Here is a 22034-nt window from a genome sequence, read left to right as displayed (position 1 = left end):
CCAGCCAGAAACTCGACGAGGGGGGACTGCACAGTGCCCCCTCGAAAAACAGACCCAGGGGCAATCTATTTACCCCTACCAGTACTTCCACAATATGATGGTTTGTACTGGTTCTGTTCCCAATTTGACTAGTAAAGTCAATGGTGACCTTACATTCCCTGGGAGACAGTAGCCAGTCCCAGGGTATGGAGTCTATGTTTGGGGGTCACTATGACACCCCTGTGTTACTGCACTGAGGGTGCTCTGTAACACACTTACCAAAAAACCACATGAAACCCTATGGAGTACAAGACCCCATAGCCCATGAAACACATTACAAAGTAAAGGATATCTCAAATCATGTCTAAGAGTGGGAGAAAGAGTCTCACTCTTAGCAGGAGAAAAACATAAACCCCAAAAATCCAGCAAAGCTGCTGGGGGACTCACTAGGTTTGGGAAATTAGCCTTAGCAGAGAATTCTCCCTAACACATTGTTAATAAATATGCCATAGAAATTCCATAGAACAAGGTATTTGACCCATGTTTGTTCTCAGTAGAGGGGCTCCCACACTCCTTTTCAATTTTGTAAAACTTAAGGTTTCACCCTAAGTAACCAAGGATAATCGAGACGTGGACCCCTTGCTCACTGTCCCTTAGAGAAGCTCAGCTTCACATCACTGAGGAGGCCCAACAAAGCCGAAACATGTGTTTGGGGTTGCTGATGGTACTCTTGTTCAGAGTAGAATTGCCTAGCATTTCGGTGCTGGACTGCACTTGTGGTTGGGACAAAGACTGATATGCAAATGGTTATTTCTCCTCTGTGAAGGGTGCATTGAGCTAAATCTTGGTTGGAGACGCTTCTGAGTGGAAAACATTTCATAGAACAGGGTATTTGACCATTGTTTGTTCTCAGTAGAGGGGCTGCCAGACTCCTTTTCAATTTGTTTTATAAATCTGCCTATTGAAGAGTCTGTCCTCTTTGGGAAGGCAGTTGACCAATTAAAAACTACCAAGGACTATGAAACCCTGAAAATATAAGGGCAGATTTCTAATAAACCCTTTAACTGGGCACCTTTTAATACACAACGTTCATTTTTGGAGCCAAGGTTTCACAAGGGCCTCTCAGTCTGGCTTTGGCACTTCCTCGTCTTCTTGGTACCATCCCCAAGGTCAAGCATACTCTTTTCAGACAAATCAGCAAAGAGGGTTTCGGATAGGTAAAGGTTGGGGCAGAGTTGCAGCCTCTAGAGGGTTGTATATGATGTTATCGAAAACAATTAGAGTGGTAATTGTCATCGCTGAAAAAACACTGAAAACATAGGTTTTTTTAATTTGGGAGGTCCCCCCCAAGCCTCCTGTTTTTTTTTAACCTTTTAACACCACCGCAACCTCATACCGACCCATTGTAACCCCTTACCCCACTACCCTTTATTTATTTAATTAATGTTTGAAATGTTTTTGTGTTTTTGTCCTCTGAAATTTACCATTCTGTTTTGTTTGCAATAAAATGACTGGCTACCCCTCTGGAGGTTCTGCTGCCTCTGCCAACAAATGACGCTCCAGTTCAGGTACCCTCCTGTGCTTCCCCAGTAGGGGGGGTCACATAACCTCATTCACCCGCACATGGGAGGGTATATGATTGGATCACTGGCTAACAACCGTGGCAAAATGTTATTTAATAGAATTCCTAGAAACACCCTGCCACCATCCTCCTCAATCAAGAAGAATGTCGTCAGAACATCACTTGATTCTAGAAGAAGAAATGTTAACAATACTACAAAAGGGAGCGACAGAGCTGGTTCCACTTCTGGAAGAAAACCAAGGTATTTGTTCAGTGTACTTCCTTGTCCCAAGACAAGATCTAACAATGCGTCCAGTCTTAGACCTACACCCTGCAAACACGTATGTCATATTTCAATGTTGCCAGTGGACATAAAATACCTTAGATTGAAAGTGGGAAACAAGCAGTACCAATTCAAATTGCTACCATTTGGCATAGCCTCAGCACCACAAGTGTTTAGAAAGGTCCTTGCAGTGGTGGCCGCAAACCTACAGATGCAGTCCATGCCATTGTGCCCTTGCCTAGATGACTGGCTAATAACAGGAGACACAACTCGGTTGTGTCAGCGAAAAACTCAAGTCAATCTGTTGTGTCAATTAGGCTTCTCCATCAACGGGAAAAAGTCGAGTTTAGTGCCCAGTCAAGTAAAACAAGTTCTGGGGGTATTAATTCGAACAGAAGACTGCCTAGTATTCCCCTCCAACAAGAGGGTACCAAATATGCTGCTTCAAATCCCTCAATACATAGTTGGTCATCAGGTAACCATGCGAAAGGCCATGCGCCTTCTGAGAATGATGGCTTCCTGCATTTACCTTGTTCTGCATGCCCGTTTTGCGCAGGTGTCCAATACAACAGTGGCTAACGAAACAATGGTTGCAAGCAAGCAGTCTGTGGGACGATCTGGGCTGATTTTGCATCCTCTGGTTCTATCTCTGCAGGTGGATAAAGGAAAACCTTTTAAAGGACAAACCGTTTAACATCCCAGCAATCAAAGCCACTCTCGCAACAGATGCATCGCTAACAGGGTAGGGAGCTCCCTTTCTCCATCAAACCGCACACAGGGTGTGGACACAACCATTATCCAAAAAGCATATCGACCTTCTAGAACTGCTAGCAGTCTTCGGGGCTCTCTACATTCAAACAGCTAGTACAGAAGACAGTGCTCATACTAACAGACGGCACCACAGCCATGTTCCACATAAACAAGCAGGCAGGAACACACTCTCCAGGGCTGTACAAACTAGCCCATAACATTTAACACTGGGAACTAAAAGACAAAAATGTTTCTCCTATCTCAACAAGTTCCAGGGTAACACCATTCTCTGGCAGACGCACTAAGCAGAAGTGCAACACGCTGCTCAGAACACATGTGTCAGTTGAATACCAACGTTCTACACAACGTCTTCACAAGCGGGGGGTTTCCAGCCATAGATCTCTTTGCTGCACAAGAGAACGCACAATGCCAAACTTCCCCAGACAAAATCCAAGGGGAACGCACTGTTAATGAACTGGTCAGGGAGATTTGTGTATGCTCCCCGCGCCCCCCAACTCCACTTCTCAACAAGATAGTCCACAGGCTAAACCAGGAACAAGTAACCTTAATCCTGATGGCGCCTATGTGGGCTTGTCAAACATGGTTTTCACACCTACTGAAAAAGTCTTTCTAACTCCACCAATAAAACTGCCTTTACCATACAACATGTTGTCACAGAACCAAGGGACAACACTCCACCCATGTCCTCAGATGCTGAACGTTGCAGCTGAGGTGATAAGAGTTTGCTCACTTAAGCCTAAACCAAAGGTGTATGGACATAAGAAAATGCTATTTTAACAAATGGGAACGCTTTGTCTTATGGTTTAAAGCATGTAACATCAATCCAATTGACTGTTCACCTTCACATATAGTACACTATTTACTTTATCTCTTAGACTCAGGATTGGTCTTTAATTCCATACGAGTGCACCTAGTGGCTCTCAGCCAACACCACATCACAAAGTAAAGTTTCCTGGTGAAAAATGACTGTGGTGAAAGCATTCATGGAGGGTGTTTAAATCCAACTCCCGGCTGGGTCTTGAATGTTGTGTTTACAAAGCTTATGGGGGCCCCCTTCGAGCCAATTCACAAAGCCAGTCTTAAATATTGTACGGATAAAACTGCATTCCTGTCGCAATCGCATCAATAAGGAGAGTACGTGAATTTCAAGCACTTTCACTGCAAGATCCTTTTGTCATTATTCCCAATGGCAAGATGGCACTACGCACGAATCAAACCATAGAACTTCCCGATTTCTTCCAAAACCCAAAGAATGCAGCAGAGAGGAGTCTACATACCTTAGATGTCAGAAAGGCTGTCGTGCATTACCTTAAAAAATGTAAACCACTCAGGAAAACAGACTGTTTCTCTAGCCGCAGTGAGAGAGGGGGATCCTATCTCTAAATCAGCTATCTCAAAATATATTGTCAGATGCATCCAGCTTTGTTATTCTCCAGCCAAGAGAACATTACCCTTCAAGCCCAGAGCACACTCAACTCGGGGCACTGGAGCTACTCTAGCTTTCATTGCAAATGTCCCCTTTGATGCCCTTTGCAAAGCTGCCACTTGGAGTTATGTTCATACCTTCACACAATACTATTGTTTTACATACACATTCTAAGCGTGACACAAAGGTGAGTCAGCCAGTGTTAAAACATCTTTTTGCAGCGCTACTTTCAAACAACCCATCACCTTCTCCAAATATGCTTGCTCGTCTATGCGAAGCATGTGATTCTAAGCAAATCCCCAAACCTCAGAATGCATAGATTACTTACCGCAATTGTATTTCTGATGCTTGTAACTTAGATTCACATGCGCCCACCCTTCCTCCCCTCTTGGAGTTGAAGATTCTAAGGCAAATCATAGAGGTTTCACACCTCATCACAACTATTCTCCATACACTCCATACTCCCTCATGTCGGAAACAAAACAACCTGAAAGACGTCAGCATGTGAGGGGTCATAGGTGCAGTATACGTCACACTAGGGATAATATTACATACACGCCCAGTCGATGTCATTTTTCAAACTTCGATAACAGCATGTGCAATACTCCGCACCTACCACTAGATGTTTGCCTATGCAAAAAGTGAATCTAAGCAGATACAAGGTTCAGAAATGTGATTACAGTAAGTCATGAATGCCATATTTATTAAAGCCTGAATCCTCACCAAAGTCTACTGTTTTGCCATCAGAATATTTGATTGGATGCTACTGTTATTTGAACCGCAGTTCTTTGCCTTGCCCCCAACACCCCTTACAAGAACAAGGCCTGCTCTCTTACCTTGATAACAAACATCTGGGGCGAGTCTTGAAGCATAGAGACTCCAACTGGGAAATGGATGGTGAGGAAGGCCTTTGCAGCCTGCAAAGACCCTTCCTTATGTCGAAACGCTTCCTCTATACCAGTCCTCCCATAACCTGTGATATCCTGGATGAAGTTGTTCTCCCTTACCTTGATCTGGTGGGAGAAGGTCACAAGTCTTTGTGAAGCCTTCCTACAAGAAAGCCTTTGTAGCTTGTCCCTTTGCGGATGTGGTATGAAGTGTCAAAAGTACCAAACATCATGTACAACTGACAGAATCTCATGTGTGTTGCTCCTATCTCTCCAACTATTTGCTTAGTAGTGTGAATGCAGTTTTTACTGTAACCCAACCCCGCCCCTGGTCCCTGGCCACCCTATAATAAACGTTTTATTCTAAGGTACTGGTTAATCTTGGACATCATGCTTTACCGGTTGGGGCCAAGATGTAAAAATGCTCCAGTTTCAGACTACTTATCTGCAGCTTAGGCCCCATCATGTTACTTTGTTTTCATAAAATATAAGACAACTGTGTGAAACTGTTTCTTTTTACAGTAATACTGTTACTCTCTATTTTTGCACAGCCCACTCCCTCCCTGTGGGGCGGCCCTCCTAAGAGAGGGCATATGGGCTGAGAAAATCTCAGTGCTTCCTGAGACACCCTCAGGCTTGAGTACAGCTTCTGTTGTTACTAATGAATCCCTCTCATTCTGTTTGGGCTCAAATATGGAGAACAAAGTAATTCTTTATTCCATTGCCAGTGGCTTCAGATAGTTTGCAGCCTTTGGATAAGTAGACCACTGCCCCCATTAGTTGGGTCAAGGAATGCTTGGGGATAGCCTATTTTCCTAAGGTTAGGAAGGTAACCGAAGACCCTAACATGAAGCTGGGATATTCCACCTAACTCTTCCAACGATTTTGCTTGTGACTCTGGATGTTCCCTTTCAAGGTCGGTCCATCTAAAGAACCACTATCCCTTGTAGAGCTCCATGATTAAAGCTGATTAATTTTGAAGATTCGCTAGGATGACTCGCAGCTCCAGATGTTTAGAGTAAGCAAACCTTTTCCCCCCAGAACTTGTCTTCTTTAAAAGGATTTTGAATGCTGGTATTAGTTTTCCAAAATAGAATTCATGAGGTCCAGTCGGGGATGTCAATTCCTAATCATGTGTTTGAAGTCAGGTGATGAGGAAGGGTTTTCTCTGTCTCATCTTAATGTTCACAACAATTGAGTGTGGGGATCTGAGAATCTGAACCCCCTCCGGCCCGACATCTGCAATCGGAAGTGTCCTGAAATTTGAGTAATCAAAGTGGTGGTAAACTGAGGTGCACATGCAGATAACAAATATTATGGCTAGAGCCCAGACAAGATCCTCTTTGGTCTGTGAAGTCTGCTGTCCCTAGGACTAACAATAAATTGTGCGGGCCACAGGCATCTGGCACTTTCACCGCCCGCTCTGGGCTTTGTGCCAGTAGAGCTCGAGGACTAAACGACACTGGGGACATATATGATATGATTGCAACCAGACCTTAAGCATCCCTCTTTTCACCCCCATCCAATTCCTAAAATGTTATCGGCCCAATCAAGGAAGCGCAACTCCAACCCATTCCTTGTGCCATTCCTTGTGTGTAGACAGTTCAGCACCAAACAAAGATTAACTGTGGTAAAGAGAGGTTCTAGGGCAATTTCGTGGAGCATACTGGGTGGTAACGGATCACTGCCTAAGTTAAAGCACCAGAGCAGAGTGGTTTCTTACCTCTCAGTAACACTTACAGAAACCGCATTATTGTTGCCAGCACATCTGCTAATGTCAAGGGTTCCAGGTCCATTTTATTGTTTCGAAAAAAATGCTATACCGAGTGCTTGACCAGTATTTTCATAAACAAAAAAACGACAGTTACGGTGGTCATCATTGACATTGTGGGCAAGGCTCCGGGCTTGGCCCACACCCTTTTCCATGACAGCTGTGAAAGAGGGGCCAACATTGACAAAGGCATTGTGGCTAGTTCTTGGCAAAGATCAGTGGCGGTAGGCTATACTAATTATGATTGATTTTTTATAACGTGCTTAATACTAGTACTGGTTTCTAAATGCGGGATCAGGATTTAAACCTGTGTTGCGCTGCATTGTCTTGTTTCCAAGACAAGCGTGTTGCCCCTGAGCAATTTTGGGTGGGGGTGCAGGTTTTAATACTTTCAGCTTGCGCTTAACATGGGCTTATCACTGGTAGGTAAAGCCTGCAGTCCAAGCAATTTGATCGACTGAGTTGCCCCGCCAGGTGCTAAATTAGTGATGATGCTGAAATTCCCTCTTCAACTTTTTCAGCTCATACATTCCTTCCTATCTTACAAACATCCAATACTGGCCCTATATCAACGCCTAAAATATCAAACTCCTTTTTGTGCTTCTCTTTGTGCCCTCCCAGCCCCCTGTAGTCAAAGTTGAACATTATCTACCGTTCCAATATCAATTTCAATTTATCTCCTGCGACCCCATTTCCTGTATTCCTTTGGATACTTCTTCCACCTACCCTTTCTCAATCCTTCCTCTGTTCTCAATCAGTGAGTCGTCCAACTCTACACATTACTTTCTTCAACCAGATCTTCTACTGCTTTTTGCTGCATCTAGCTCACTAATATACAGCCAACCTTAATTTGTCTTCCTCTGCCCTTTCCCATGCTTTCCATTCCCACATGACATATTGCTGTTGTCTTTGATACTGCAACCCTCGTCTAGTCTTCCTTTCTAAATCTAGTACTCAGTTTGTCTTCAATCTTCACTGGCTTTCAGGTTCTATTGCATCCACCAGCATGCCCTTCCTTTGGTCTCTCTCCCTCAATTCTGTTATTTTCGTAAACCTTGTTCCATTTACTATCATCTTGCTGTTCCACAGTCTCCTTCTGCACCCCGTTATCCATGCGCATGTTTTTCACCAGTTGTGGAATGTTCTCCCACAGTACGTTTAAGGGCTTCCTTTTTAGTTTAGGCTACAAGAGGTGGCCATAACACCTGTTTGAAGGAAAGCTGTATGTAGAGAAAGTACATGTAAGTAGGACTCGTTTTCTGCCACATGTGTAGTGTTATATATGCTGGTATAATGACCATTGACATATTTTTAAATTAGTTTTGCATTTAGGTGATCGAAAACATTCATGCCTGTCGGAAAGATACTGTTTTAACTGCCGCAATCCAGCAACTTCGGGTATCACAAAGACATCTTGGATATGCTTTTTTTGTTTTTAAGAAGTGCATAATTCCAATGCACAAACCTGAATTAAAGTACATAATTTCAAATGTTTCAATTTTTTTAGAAGATCTAAATGGTTGTAGATCGTTATTAGTTGTATTGAGTTAATTTGTATCCGTGCAGTATGCAACAGTAATAATGTTAAAATATTTGAATATTGGGGACAAGTCTTCCTGTGAAAAAGCCAAAACTCCTGGTTTAGTCAATGCTAGATTCCTTGCATCTCCTATTATCTGTAGCCGTCTAGCTCACTTATTCTTGGCTACTGTGTAATAATTAAAGCACTGGGTAAGAACCAACATAAACATAAAACAGTTTTAGTAACATTTTATGAAGCACCATTTTGTTTGAGATTTTGATTAGGCAAAACAAAATGTTAGCGTTACTAAATGGTCCATGTGATGCATTTATTTTTCATGTTTCCCTCATCACATACTAATGAATTCCTCGCTGGCTGCAGTTTAGGTAGGGAACCAGACTCCCCATTCTGGCAGTACAGAATGTTTTTTTTCTCTAATCAAAAATCTATTGCAAATTTGGTTATTTCTAAAATGTCTGTCAGTCCCAAAATACTGTCCACCATTTTATCCACAGGCCAGTGTAAGGCAAGTGACATATTGTAGGCTATGGGACATGCTTATAGTGCCAACAATTTGAAATGAAACCAACAATATAAATGAAGAGTTCCAATATTTCTATTGAAGGGGTTCATTTGGGAAGCCTTATCCAGTGATATGTACCCTGGAAAGAGTTGCTTGAAATTACATTTGCAGTTTTCACAGGATGTTGCGACGTGAACCAACCTCTGAACGGATTATGTTTGCCCACTTTTAGCTGCATTAATCTTTAACATGTGTGTAAGTAACCAATATCGTCATCCTTTAAAACCGGTTTGCCTCCTCTGCCAGTATAGTTAGCAGTGTTCTCAGTCTTAAAAACGTATTCCGATTGTGCATGTACTGACGCTTTTGCCTTTTCCTATGGCTGCTCTTTTGATGTGTTGACTAACGAAAAGTCCCTCTAATAAACACAGCAGACAAGATGCAGGTCTGTTGACTGAAAGAGCTGGCAGGCCAAGCTCTCGGAAGAGGTAAGAAACTGGTTGGTGTGTCTTGGATTATCTTGCTTTGGCAAGTCCTGAAGTGCTATTGTGAGATCTTACTTGATACTTAAATCCCAGTTCCTTGTAGTTTAGTCCTTATGTAGAGTGGATTGAAGCATGTTAGTTCATATGTTCAAGCTACTGTATGATAGTGGATTGTCTTATTCCATTTTCTCCAGGAGAAAAGAATCTCGCAAGCAAGCAGGAGGTTTTACAGATCTTTCAGATGCACCTCTCTTGAAAGGTGGGCTGAGCTCCCTAACTGGCGCACCCTCGCTGAAGGAACCGGACAGTAAGTACTTACACCCCTTCTTGAATAGTATGTGCGCAGCGTGGCATCCGCCAGGCAGATCCTTGGACATGCATGCCCAACACCAAAATGTGGCGGTATTGAAACTTGCACTGTACCATGTGCTGGTGGTCTGATTAAAAAGACTTTTCTTTTTTTTTTTTTACTTTTTTGTTTTGTTTGGCAGAAAGTTAAGACGGGTACAGCACACATTACACAGAGATAGAACATGAGTCATAGTATCACATTGAGGCATTACATCATGCCCTTTAAACTGCAGCACAGAATGACGGGGGGGGGGAGATTGACAACACGGGGTACTCTGTATTTATGGCAGAACCGGGGGGGGTGGACCTCCACTCAACCCCATCTCTATTGTTCAGATAGCTGCAGAATTCGGTCCACACATTTTTGGGGCGGGATGTCATGGGTAGGGATCCGATATACTCTTCTTCACAAATTTGTACCCAAGTGAGGGCTTTCAACCACATCTCAAGGGTGGGGGGGGAGCAGCGCTTCCAGCATTGTAATATACATCTTTTAGCGACAATAGCACTCACATTTAAACATTTCAACATTTCTTTTTGCATTTTCTACATACCATATCCTGAACAGCAGGGCTAGTGGATCAAGGTCTATCGGGGATCCAATTATCTCAGAGAGCGCTTTCGTTACCTCCATCCAAAACGCACCTAGCGCAGCACAGGGCCAAAACATATGTATATGATCTGCCTCTCCAAAGTTACATTTCGGGAATGTGTGGGTCGGCGTGTGTGTGAATTTCGCTACTCTGTGCGGTGTATAATAGTCTGTTAAGGAGTTTATATTGTATGCAGCGGAATCTAGCGCTAAGGGAGACTTTGCGTGCACACATTTTGTTCCACATTCCATCACTGATTTCCATTTCCAGCTCCCTAGCCCATGCCTCTCGTGGTTTGAAGGATGCATTCTCCAGTTTTTCCAGCTGCATTTTATACTGAGAGGATATTATACCCCTGCCGCCTGTGGAGTTTGCTGTGTATTGGAGCTCGGGTAAGTCTGGGGGCTCGTCAGGGTAGGAGGGCCACATTGCACAGACCGCTCCTCTTAGTCTGAAGTATTGTAGAAACTCAAGCGCTGAGTTGGAGTGTTCGGGCCGCCACGTTTGGGGAGTGATAAATTTACTGTCGGGGTATAAATCATAGTGGTCGATAGCCCAGATTCTCCCAGTGTCGCAGGAAATGCTGGTTGTACGTGGGGAAGAGTCCTGGGAATTACAGTATGGGAAGCCATTCATAATATGGGTGGTGTTTTTGTTTCGAATTCAAAATCCTATTCCATGCTCTAATCGTGGTGGCCACAGGGTCTGCCGGGGCTTCTGTCTGGAGCGTGCAGTGGAGTAACAGGGTCATGATGTTGGCCCCGTCACCTGCCAGTTTCTCTAATTTGACGTGAGGGGGCGGATTCGAGTGCGCGTACGAGTGTGTGGCGTGTTGGGCCTGTGCCACGATCCAGTACAGTGTTAGGTCTGAGGCTGTGAGTCCCCCTTTTTCGTAGGGTAGGGTAATATGTTGCCACTTCTTGTGGACGGCACCAGAATGCCAGAGGAATTGGGCACTTGGAGCCTTTTGAAATATTGCTTCCCGAGCCACACTGGTACGTTGGTTAAGATATAGAGGAGCTTGGGGACCACGATCATTTTAACTAGGGACAGTCTGCCCGCCAGGGACAGTGGGAGGTTGCGCCATTTGAGCATCTTGGATTCAATGAGCTGGGCTGTTGTCTCGTAGTTATCTTTCAATAAGGAGGCTTTGGTTAGTGACACTTGCACCCCTAGATACTTGATGCCCCCAGGGGACCAGCATAGGGGAAATTCACATGACGGTTGTTGGGTTGCCGCAGTGAGAGGGAATATTTCAGATTTAGAATAATTGATGGTGAAGCCCGAGTATGTGCCAATTTTTGTTATGTTGCGGATGATCGGGTCTAGGTATGTGGAAGGGTTTCTGACATATAGGAGTACATCATCTGCATACAATGAGATGATACCCGGTGTGTCTTGTAAGCGAATACCTTTACGGGAATGTCGATCCCTGATATGGTCTGCCATGGGTTCAATGGCGAGCGCAAAAAGGATAGGGGACAACGGACAACCTTGACGGGTGCCCCTGTGTAGCGCAAAGGGAGAGGAGACAGTGGAGTTGACCAGCACCATGGCCATTCGGCCTGTATATAGCGGTTTTATATAGGAGATCATATTTGGTCCTACTCCTATTTTTTTCCAGCACGGCCCATAAGTATTGCCATGAAACCATGTCAAATGCCTTCTGGGCATCTAGCGTGACCACTACAGCGTCTGCCTTCGGATCTAATCTGGACATCACATTGAATAGACGTCGGATATTGAGTGCAGTAGAGCGGGCAGGGACAAATCCGATTTGGTCAGCGTGTACCAGATAGGGCATAAATGGAAGGAACCTGTTCACTATTATTTTAGCAAAGATTTTCATATCCGTGTTGATAGGCGATAGGGGCCTATAGGAACCACATTTGTCTGGGGGTTTCCCTGGTTTGGGGAGGACGGTGATTAGGGCTTCCCTTAGGGAGGGGAGAGGGTGGCTAACCGGAGTGATTCAGTCCAGACCCCGTATAAAATGGGAGCTAGGATGGCGATATGTTCCTGGTAGAACTCAGATGTGAGTCCATCGGGGCCGGGGCCTTATTCTTTGGAAGATCCGAAATCACCTGGACTACCTCGTCCAACGTGAACGGGGTATCGAGTTGTTCCTTAGTGCTTTGGGAGATGAGGTTCATAGGGATGCGTTCTACCAGGTCGCCGAGGTCATGGGCTGTGTGTTCTGGCTGGGGGCCACATAGACTGGCATAAAAACTAGCGAAGGTGTCAATGATGGCTTGGTCAGACCAGTTTTGTAGGCCATGTTCGTCCAGAATGCTATCTATCCGGGTGTTGCCTCCCTCAGTGCACACTAGTTTGGCTAGAGTTCTCCCAGGTCTGTCACCCTCGCCTTACCGCCGGGCAGCCACAGGGCGAGCATAGTACCGTACCTCGCTCGGGGCATGAGATTCAAAAAGTTCTAGTTCTGTTCTAATTTTTGCTCGGATTGCAGGGACTGGGGCGGAAGCATATTCTTGTTCTAAAGTTTTGAGCTTAGTTTCGGAGCTATTTAGGGCCTGCCTTATGGCTTTGCGAACCCCCGCCTCCCTTGAGATGCACATCCCTCTGATGTATACTTTAAATGCTTCCCAACGGGTCCCCTCAGGTGTGTCTTGCGTGTTCTCGAAAAAGGTTTTTATGTCCGATAGGATCTCAGCTTTAAAGACAATGTCAGATAAAGCCTCAGACTTAAAGCGCCAGGCGGGGCGGGCGGGCCAAAGTGTTACCCCGGTGGATCTGCAGCAACACGAGGGACTGGTCAGAGAGCGTGCGTGCGAGGATCTTCACCTCCGTTACCCTGCCCACCCGACACCCCGACAATAGGAACATGTCTATTCTTGAAGAGCTGCCGTGCACCGTTGAGTAGAAAGTGTAATCTCTATCTTGGGGATGGAGCGTTCTCCACACATCGTGTAAATTCAGGGAATTCATGTGTGTAAGGAGTCGCTTGGCGGCTCGAGATGTGGCCCTACGGGAAGTGATTGTCCTGTCCAGGACATTGTCAAGTATAAGATTCATGTCTCCCCCCCCATATAATGGGAACTTTCACATATCTCATAAGGATGGCGGTCACGGCATCCATAAATTCGGGGGAGTCAGTGTTGGGACCGTATGAGTTCACGAGCAGGCATTCATAGTTAGCTAGAGTGCAGTGGAGAATCACATATCTGCCCTCTGTGTGAATGTGGGATGTATGGAGTGTGATCTTCACCGATTTGTGGATGAGAGTCAGAACTCCCCTGGTTTGAGTGGAGAATTGGGTATAGAATCTGTTGGGGCCCCAGGACTGTGCGAGGTTAGATGATAGGAGTTTCAGGGCATGTGTCTCCTGCAACAGGAGCACCTTGATCCCATGTCTTTGTGCATATGCTGTGATCCTACGAATGAAGGATTTGTCCCAGTCTACAGCCATATGTGCTATGGTGGAGTGGAGACATGCTGTCAATTCATGGAACATCCAACAGAAAGAACCATCTCTGATTACCACCATATGTGCTGCGGACGCGTAAACATGCCCCTCTTCCAAACCCTTCATCCCTTTCTGCCGATTTTTGTAAAACATTCCCCAACTACACCACCCGCCACCCTCACCGCCCGGTACAAACTAGCAGTGTGATAGCACCCCCCCCCCGCCCTGAAGTGACCAACTGCGTGCCGTCCCCAACTTGGCGACGCTCGGTATAGACCCCCATAACAGGAATGTCAGAGTGCCATATCCAACCCGGCCACTCAAACCAGTTTGCCCAATGGGGGTAAACCTGAAAACAAAGCAAAAGAACTGGTATTGCAATTGCAATGGGGGCCGCCATTGCTGTGTACCCAATTAAGCAAGTAGTGCAGCACGAGCGGCACCTGTAGGGCAGCATTGGGGTTACAGTGTACTGTGTTTCATTGGAAAAAAAAAACAAAGGAAAATGACGGATGGTAGCAGATGAGGAGAGCTGTGGTCTTGTAACGCTCACCTGACTCCCACGGAGGCGCTAGCCTGGTTCGCGCTGCTGTGACCTCTTCTAAGGTGATGCGCAGGGTTCGGAAGACGGACTGGACCGGGCCCCCAAATCTGGCTTGTCTGGCTCGCAGAAGTATCCTTCTGTAGGCGAAAATAGGGGATTAACTGTCTGCGGGGTAATGCAATCAGCCTCCCACTTTCCCCTCTCACCCTCCTCGAAACCCTTCTGTGATTCCTCGTAGCGTCTCACCTTAGGGTCTGGAAGGACGAGCTCTCCATCCTGCTTCTGATGCAGGGGCGCGTTGGTATCCAGTTACTTCACTGGATTTTCGGATTGGTGAGAACCAAACTTGCTTGGCTTCCAGGTAAGTTTTTTGATAAGAGGTTCCCCTTGTGTCCATGCATTAATGTACTAATGCTAGTGTCTTTTTCCCCATAGGGGCTGGGGTACGGAATGCCAGGGAACAGGCACCGACCCGAGATGAGAGGTGAAATCCTTGTAGAGATCAGGTAAGTCTTTAATGAGCGTTTTTTTGGTAATGTCTTTTCATTCGCTCATTAACGCTGATGTCTTTTTTTTCCCCGTAGGGGCCGGGGTCCGGAAATGCCAGGATGCGGCGCGGACCCGAAATGAAGAGGGAATGAATCAACAGGTAAGTCTTAACATGGAGATTTAGCTTTCCTTATTCCCTTCTCTCTCTCACCTTTTGTTCTGGTCTTTTTCTCCCTAGGCGCTGGGGCGTGACTGCGAATCCGGATTATCGCTGCTGAACATGGAGGCGCCCTGTAAAGGTGAGTGGAATGCGGCGCTGCAGCGATCGACGCGATGAGCTTTTAAATAAGTCTTCCTTTTCAGGATTGTCGGCGAGATGTCTCCGGGATGTGGATTTAGCAGGTAAGGACTTTTCCTTCTTCTGTGCTCTTCTTCTCTTCCTTTGCAGGTGATCCAGGATGCTGGCAGGCGTGGCAGAAGTCAGGATGCAGGAGCAGACACGGTGAGTGTCCAGCTGCTGGGTGCAGAACAACGCGAAGCACGTGTGGCTGTTCGGGTGGGGTTTAAATAGCCTTGGAAGAAGTTCCAGGTATGTATCCTTCCTCCAATCAGGTATGTATCCTTCCCCAACCATGCCCGGATGGTAAATTAGTCCCACAGGTAAAGTAGTTCCTTTCAGGCCTCAAGGAGGCCGGGATCCTGCAGCATGGTCTGCATCAGGTAAGTGCACCCAAGCACTTCCATAATTAGCCTGGCGCCCATGGTGCCAGGACTGATGTCTTTTATGAGCCTGGCGCCATAGGCGCCAGGACACTGTCCAAAGGGCCCCTATATGGGGTTGCTGGGCCCTTCCTTGGGGGCTGGATGTCCGCTTTCGGGGACGCAGGGCTTGAACCGGCTCCCCGGGAGCGGGCATCATGACAGGTCTCAATTGGTGCATAGGAGATGTGGAAGACCTCAGTCATTTTCCATCAAGTAATTCTCGGGTGCTTGCAGTGGGATCTGTGATTCGATAAATTTGACTGCTTCGTCTGGCACCGTGAAAAAGTATAGCTTATTTTGGAAGGTGAATTTCAGACGTGCCGGAAATAACATTGCATATTCGATTTTCCGTTCTCGAAGCATTTTCTTCACCCCGTCAAACTGTCTGCGCTCCGCCTGGACCCCCACAGAGAAGTCTGGGAAAATTCTGATGATCTGCGAGTCCATTCTGAGTTCGCCCTTCTCTCGTGCAAGGTGCAGTATATGGTCTCTGTCTCTGTAGCTAAGGATTTTCGCTATTATCGGCCTGGGGAAGTCACCTGGCTTGGGGCGGTGAGCGATGCGCCCGCTCGATTGTGAAGAATGGTGAAAGTGGGGGGTCGCCAAGGAGATCTTTGAGAAGGGTCTCAACTGCCGGTTCCATGTGGCCCTTAAGTGCAGACTCCGGAACCCCCACAATGCAGATATTGTTTCTACGTGATCTCGATTCTAAATCGTCACACTTGGACTTGACACTTTTCATGTCACGCACTAATACTGACACAGTATTTTGTAGGGTGAGTACATTATCCTGGTTTGCCCCAATTCTGGTTTTGGCCTCTGTAATACTGGTGCTATGTTGGTCCAGTTTCGATCCACATTCGCATTTATGTCGTCCCTCATTCTCATGGAATGAGGCGAAGTTCTTTGCCCTGGATTCCATTATTGCCGTCAGGTCGGGCTGTGGTGGGTCCAGTGGGGCCTCCATGTCGGTGTCGTTGGAGGAGGTGGCACCCTGTGTCATGATGCCTACCCCCGGGAACCCAGACCAGGTCCAGCAACCCGGAAGCAGGCATCAAGTTATTTTGGGTAAGCCCAAAAACCCCTGCTAGGGGCTGTTTGGGTGCGGTCCTGGCACTTATGGCGCCAGGCTCATATGGAGAGTCAGTCCTGGCGCCTAGAGCTCCAAGCCAAATGAGGCTTGGAAGGGACTATTTTACCTAGGGACCATTTTTTACTCGGGCGGGGCTGGGGAGGAATACTTACCTGGGACTACTTTTGGAGGCTATTTGAACCACGCCCGAAGAGCAGCACACACTTTGTGTTATTCTGCATCCAGCAGCGTAACGTTCACTGTGCCTGCAAGTCTGCATACAGCCTTCTGCCACGTCCGCCTCGAGTTTGGAGCCCCTATAAAAAAGGAGAAAGAAGGAGAAAAGGTTAGAACAAGAGCAATACCTTTGATCCTTACCTGAATTCCCGATCCATCGCGCCTTCGAGCTGGAAGAAAGAAGTTATTTTATGCGCGTCGCCTCGCCTGCTGCAGCGCCGCGCTGAACTCACCGGCCTTCGCAGCATCTTCACATTCCACCGCATCCTCCTGCATGTTCCCGCCACATTCCGGCACCTAAGGAGTAGACGAGAACAGCAAGGTGAGCCAAGGGAGAACACAGAGGAATATTAGTAACCCCCCCCCCCCCCCCCCCATAGACTTACCTGATTTTACCACCGGGGGTACTATTCCTCTTCACGGGTCGGCGCAGCTTCCACTGCATCTTCGTCGAACCCCGGCCCCTAAGGTGAAACAAAGGCACTATCAAGTGGAACCCTCCTCACCACATTAGACTTACCTGATTTTACCGCCGGAGGTATTATTCCCCGAGACTTCATACTTTCTCTCAGCGCCTGAATAAGGGAGAAAGCAACAGCTTACATATTGACATTATTTATCGAACTGTGTTGGAAATACAAATCCTTATCAGAATATTACCAGTTGCCACGAGGAACTCTTCACTAGGGTCAAGCTGCAATCTGCAAGGAATTGGACAAGAGTGAAAGTCAGGCATTTGAACTCTTACGAACTACATCATTTTCAGAGTCAGTATTGTTCTGGAACTCGCCAATTCCTTCGAGCCAGTGAAGCAACTGGTTATCAACGCTCCCCTGCGCTCAATGCAGGATGGAGAGCTCATCTTTTCAAACCATCAGGTGAGACTATAAGAGGGGACATCAAAGGTGATCCGTGGGGAGAACAGCAGGGGTGGGGGGGGATTTACACTTAACTCCACGGGTGGTTAATTCCCTTTCTCCATTTGCAGAAGAATATTCCTACGGGCCAAGCAAACGAAGCTAGGTGGGCCAGTCCAGTCCAGTCCGTCATCTCGGCCCTACGCGTCACATTGGTGGAGACCGCAGCTGTCCAGTTCAGATCGACGCCTCTGTGGGAGCCAGGTGAGCGTAACACCCTGCTCCACCCTGGGTGCTGGCTTGGTAAACTTGGCCATGGTCCCCGCCTTGGATGCCCCGCGATATTTGTTGGGCATTGCAAGGGTAGGTGGTATTGTGTGTGGATATAGGCGGGTGCTGCCTGCGCACTTTGAGGAAAGGGGCAGGGGGCAGCAGAGCAGGGTGGCGCGGGGGGTGGAAGGCGAGCAGGAGCGTCGGACCACCTTCAGTTGGAGCTCTTCTCAGATGCCCGTGTGGGGGCCAAAAGGTTAGGGGCAGGGCACTCTGCCATGTGCCACGGATCGGAAGGAGACCGTAGGGCCCCCCCCCCTCTCTCCAAGCGTAGCAGGAGGGCAGCGGAACCAATAGTCTCAAAAGGGGGGGAAGAGTGGGCCTCAGGCACCAGGGTCAAGCAGCCAGGGACAGGCGAAGCTAGAGACAGGGGGTCTGCAGAACTAGAACGGCAAGACAGATGTGATGGTTCTCTGTGTTGGGGGAGGGGCAGGGCGTGGGGCCTGGAGCTGAGCCACTCCCCGGCCGGTGATGCTGTCATCTTGGTGCGGCGCCAGGGGGTGGGGGGAAATCCCTCTTTAGAGGTATGGCTGGTGATCCGAGCCGCACGGGCTGTATTAAATGTTGGCGGCCCCACTACGTGCGTGCCACGCGTTATGTGGTGAGATGCTCCTGGAGACCTAGCAGTGGATCCCACAGCATGTGAAGAGGTTGCAGGGGCCGGGTGCAGTCACAGTGTTCAGGCTCAGGAGCTGCGGTTTGTGTGTTCAGATGGCATGTGGCATGTAGTCATATTGTTGCGGCCCCCCAGCTCCTTACCTCAGGCTCTAGTAGTTCGGGTGCAGGTTGGGCTGGGCTCCCCCGTAGGCAGAGCGGACGCCGTGCCCCCAGCAACACTGGGCACGGCGCGATCGCAGCTCCCAAGTGCCGGCCAGCCGCGATGTCAGGGCAGGCTCCAGCCCGCAGGAGGGGCGCAGGGGAGCCGGTGCTAGGCGGAGGCCTCCTGCGAAGGCCAGCAAGGGAGAGCGCGTGTGATGCCCTCCGATGAGGAGGAGGCTCCGCCAGGCAGCCCGCAGAGGTCTCGGGGGCGGGGGGAGAAGGGTAGGGTTTACAGCCGCTTCCGCAGCAGGGCCGTTGCAGAGGGGGCGGCGAGTCACTTTGTCCGGCAACCCTGCAGTAGGATAGAGCGCGGCCCGGGGCAGCCTCCATGCAGCTCACGCGGCCCAGACGTCAGGGCGCCGCAACTCCTCCCCGGTGGCCCTATTTTTTTCCCCCAAATAGAAGTGGATGCAGCCCAAGATCAGCGCTTCATCTGTCAAGTGTTCCCACAGCAGGGCTTGGAATATCGCCGCCGATGCAATACGATGAAGGATTGCTGGGCACAGAGCTCCACGACTAAGCAGCCATATTGTCGGCTGCTCAACAGCACCCCCCCCCTTAAAAAGACTTTTCTCTTAAACGGTTAAGCAGTTGTGCTCCACTTTGCTGCACTTTTTTTTCTCAACAGTTTTCTATTACAATCCCTAAATTCACCAAAGTGCCCAGCGATTGCTCTGTTTTTAGCAGCTTCTCCTCCCACTTGATTTCTTTTTTCCACCACAGGAATACCAGTTGTCTAGTGATGGCACAACACCATGTCATGGGAAGGGGGTCCTGATAGTTTGTATGTTTTTCTGGCACGTGTTTGCTAGCATAACGTTTTCTTTTTCAGAAAAGCAATTTACATGGGAGTTTAGAGCTCATGCGTATCCCCCTTTCCCTGCAGCCCTTTCACCTGATTTTGCCACGGGACATTTCAGTTGCAAAATGCGGTGAAAGGGGGGCAGGTAGAGGGTAAAATTAGGTTTGGGGGCTATGGGGAGGGGATTGTGGGGTAAAGGACGGAGTATGGGGTCTTGCTGTTAGTAGTGTTATCTTCCAAAGTCGAGCTAAGTGACTCTTCTAGAGGAATGGGTGTCTTCTTCCGGGTGGATCTTCGTCTTCAGTCTTTGTAGAGGTAAAGCCGATCTCGAGAGATCTTTTCCTGCTAGGCAGACCAGCTGAGGCAAGAGACTCCTGCCCGGGAACGGCTAGTAGAAGGGGGAAAAGGCTAAAAGAAAACTTCAATCTTCTGTAGGTCTGGCTCGCTGGTATCAATGTAGTGGTATTCCGTTCTGTTATGATCACTCAATTGAAAGAGCCTCTCTTCCTGAGTAGCAATATTCATCCTTGGTCTTGTGGCACCATGACTCACAGCAGCTGAGGTGGAACAGAGTGCTCACATAGGCTAAGAATAGCTGAAGTGGAACGTGCAGTCTTTTAAAGAGAGGCACCAGAGATAAGAGGTAGCAAAGCCGCCATTATAAGGGAGGGCACCAGAGGTACCAAAACCCAACCCAAGAGAGCTAGAATAGCGAGTCAACCGCGTGGAGCGAAGGAAAAAACAGATGCTCCCAGAAAATCGGATGGACAACAGGAAAACGAGGGTGAGAGAAAGATCGAAGGAACGCAAAGGAAAGTAGTGGATTGCAAAGTGCAGCGTCCACTCTGAAAGCTGCATATGAGTATATGAGAATGCGCCATATTGAAAAAAGACTAGAACAGAGCCTGCGTTCTAGGTAAAACGTGATGGCACACTAATGGCGCCAGCACCATCGGTTCCATATCTTCCAGGGAGGAAGGATGATAAGTAGGCTGCAGAAGTCAATAATCCAGTCCGGGATGCAAAAAAAAATCCTAAGAGGGCTTCACCACACCTTACCATCAGCAGGTCATATCTTCGAGCGTGTGGTGCTTGGTGATTTGAAGGAAGATCTGAAGGGAGATCTACTGATTGCTAATTTGGATTGTCTGTCCTTCAACGCCATTGGCGTCATGGACAGGCACAAGCCACAGTCAGCCTGCTTGTGATTGGCACTGACACACCACAAGCAAATCCTGTGGGGATCCTTAATGAACATCTACTTGACACAATCCTCACAGCGCTTGCAGTCGGAGGGCTTTGCCATCAACATAAAAGTAAGGAGTACTTCATAAATAGATTAGTTTTCTGAAGTGCGAAATGTTCCGAAAGTGTGTGCTTAGCAGGAACTGGGGTCACTGGGTATGGTGCTGGCTATTTGTATCGAGGGGTTCTCAATGCAAGTACCGTGCAGCGCCCCCCTGGAAACGAGAACATTTCTGAAGTTTGCTGATGCTGCAGAATAGATCTAAGATGCAGAATACCTGGGAGGAACATACATCAGAAAAAAACATTACCAGCAGTATGTCATTTGTTCTTCGGTTGGAGTGCTTTGGGACTAGAAGGGTCGCATGCCTCAAATCATCACTTTGTGGAAATACATCCTGGTCCTCACCTGTGTTGCACCTCTCCCACATCCATTAAGAGTAAGGTTACCGTCTATCCACTATTACTATTATTTGTATAGGTCAAACCTACCTTTGGAGCAACGCTGTCCTGTAGAGGTCATAGCGAAAAACATTGGTAGCAATAATTTAACAAGTACTGAAGTAAACAGTATTGTGAATATTCAGAGGGTGTTTCACAGCCTAGTCCCCAGGGATCCCGAACTCCGGTGGCCAGGGAAGGGCCATCATTTTTGGATCCCGATCCTGGGGGTGGACAAGCGAGGGAGGATCACCTCAGTATTGGGTCCTCTGGAAGTGGGGGGTGAAGCACCTAATGGTGAGACATGGTATCCCCCTTTTTCCCAAACCCATCCAATCACTATCCCTGCTTATTTTATAGGAAACTACAACTCGTACTTCACATTGACAACAATACTGAGCCGAGGAAGATGAGGAATGAGGCCCGCAGGATTACCTCTACTAACTTGCAATGGCTCTTTCCCTCTAATGAGAGCAAGTAGAGTCAGGCACATAATGCAAAGTTACATACACCTACCACTTGCTAACACTCCCTGTCGAGATGAAAGGTGGCGCGCACAAGCACACTCTGAACGAGGCTGGGTACGAGAAGGAACAGCTCTTTTGGGGCTGATGCCAACCAGGCTAAGGAAGTTGGAAGGCCAAGGGGCTGGTCGGCTGCTGCTGAGAGCCAGGCAAGAATTCCAGGTTTTCTGGAAGCCGTAAGCGTTCTACGATCAAACGGTTGAGCGGAAAAGAGTAACCTTCAAAGTGCTTCCAGCAGGCCTGCTTCCCTCCTGGGTGAATGAGGGAGTTGGGGAGGAGCAGAGGAGGCATTGGCAACAGCCTTGAATGGTGCGAGAAAAGCATTGAAGATAGAAG

The 22034-nt window shown here is 47.7% G+C and overlaps 1 protein-coding gene across 8 annotated transcripts in view; it reads left to right on the top strand.

The window, feature by feature from the left end:
• CEP43 (centrosomal protein 43) overlaps nt 1-22034 on the top strand; it is an 816584-nt gene that overhangs the window by 560887 nt on the left and 233663 nt on the right. For all 8 annotated transcript variants that reach the window (XM_069606648.1, XM_069606650.1, XM_069606649.1 and 5 more), the window contains one exon: nt 9403-9515. In XM_069606648.1, coding sequence (XP_069462749.1) covers nt 9403-9515 — 113 coding nt within the window. The remainder of the gene's footprint in view (nt 1-9402; nt 9516-22034) is intronic.

Source organism: Ambystoma mexicanum, chromosome 4p (genome assembly GCF_040938575.1).
Source record: "Ambystoma mexicanum isolate Mex_15411 chromosome 4p, UKY_AmexF1_1, whole genome shotgun sequence".
Lineage (NCBI taxonomy): Eukaryota > Metazoa > Chordata > Amphibia > Caudata > Ambystomatidae > Ambystoma > Ambystoma mexicanum.
This window is presented reverse-complemented; position numbering and strand designations above follow the sequence as displayed.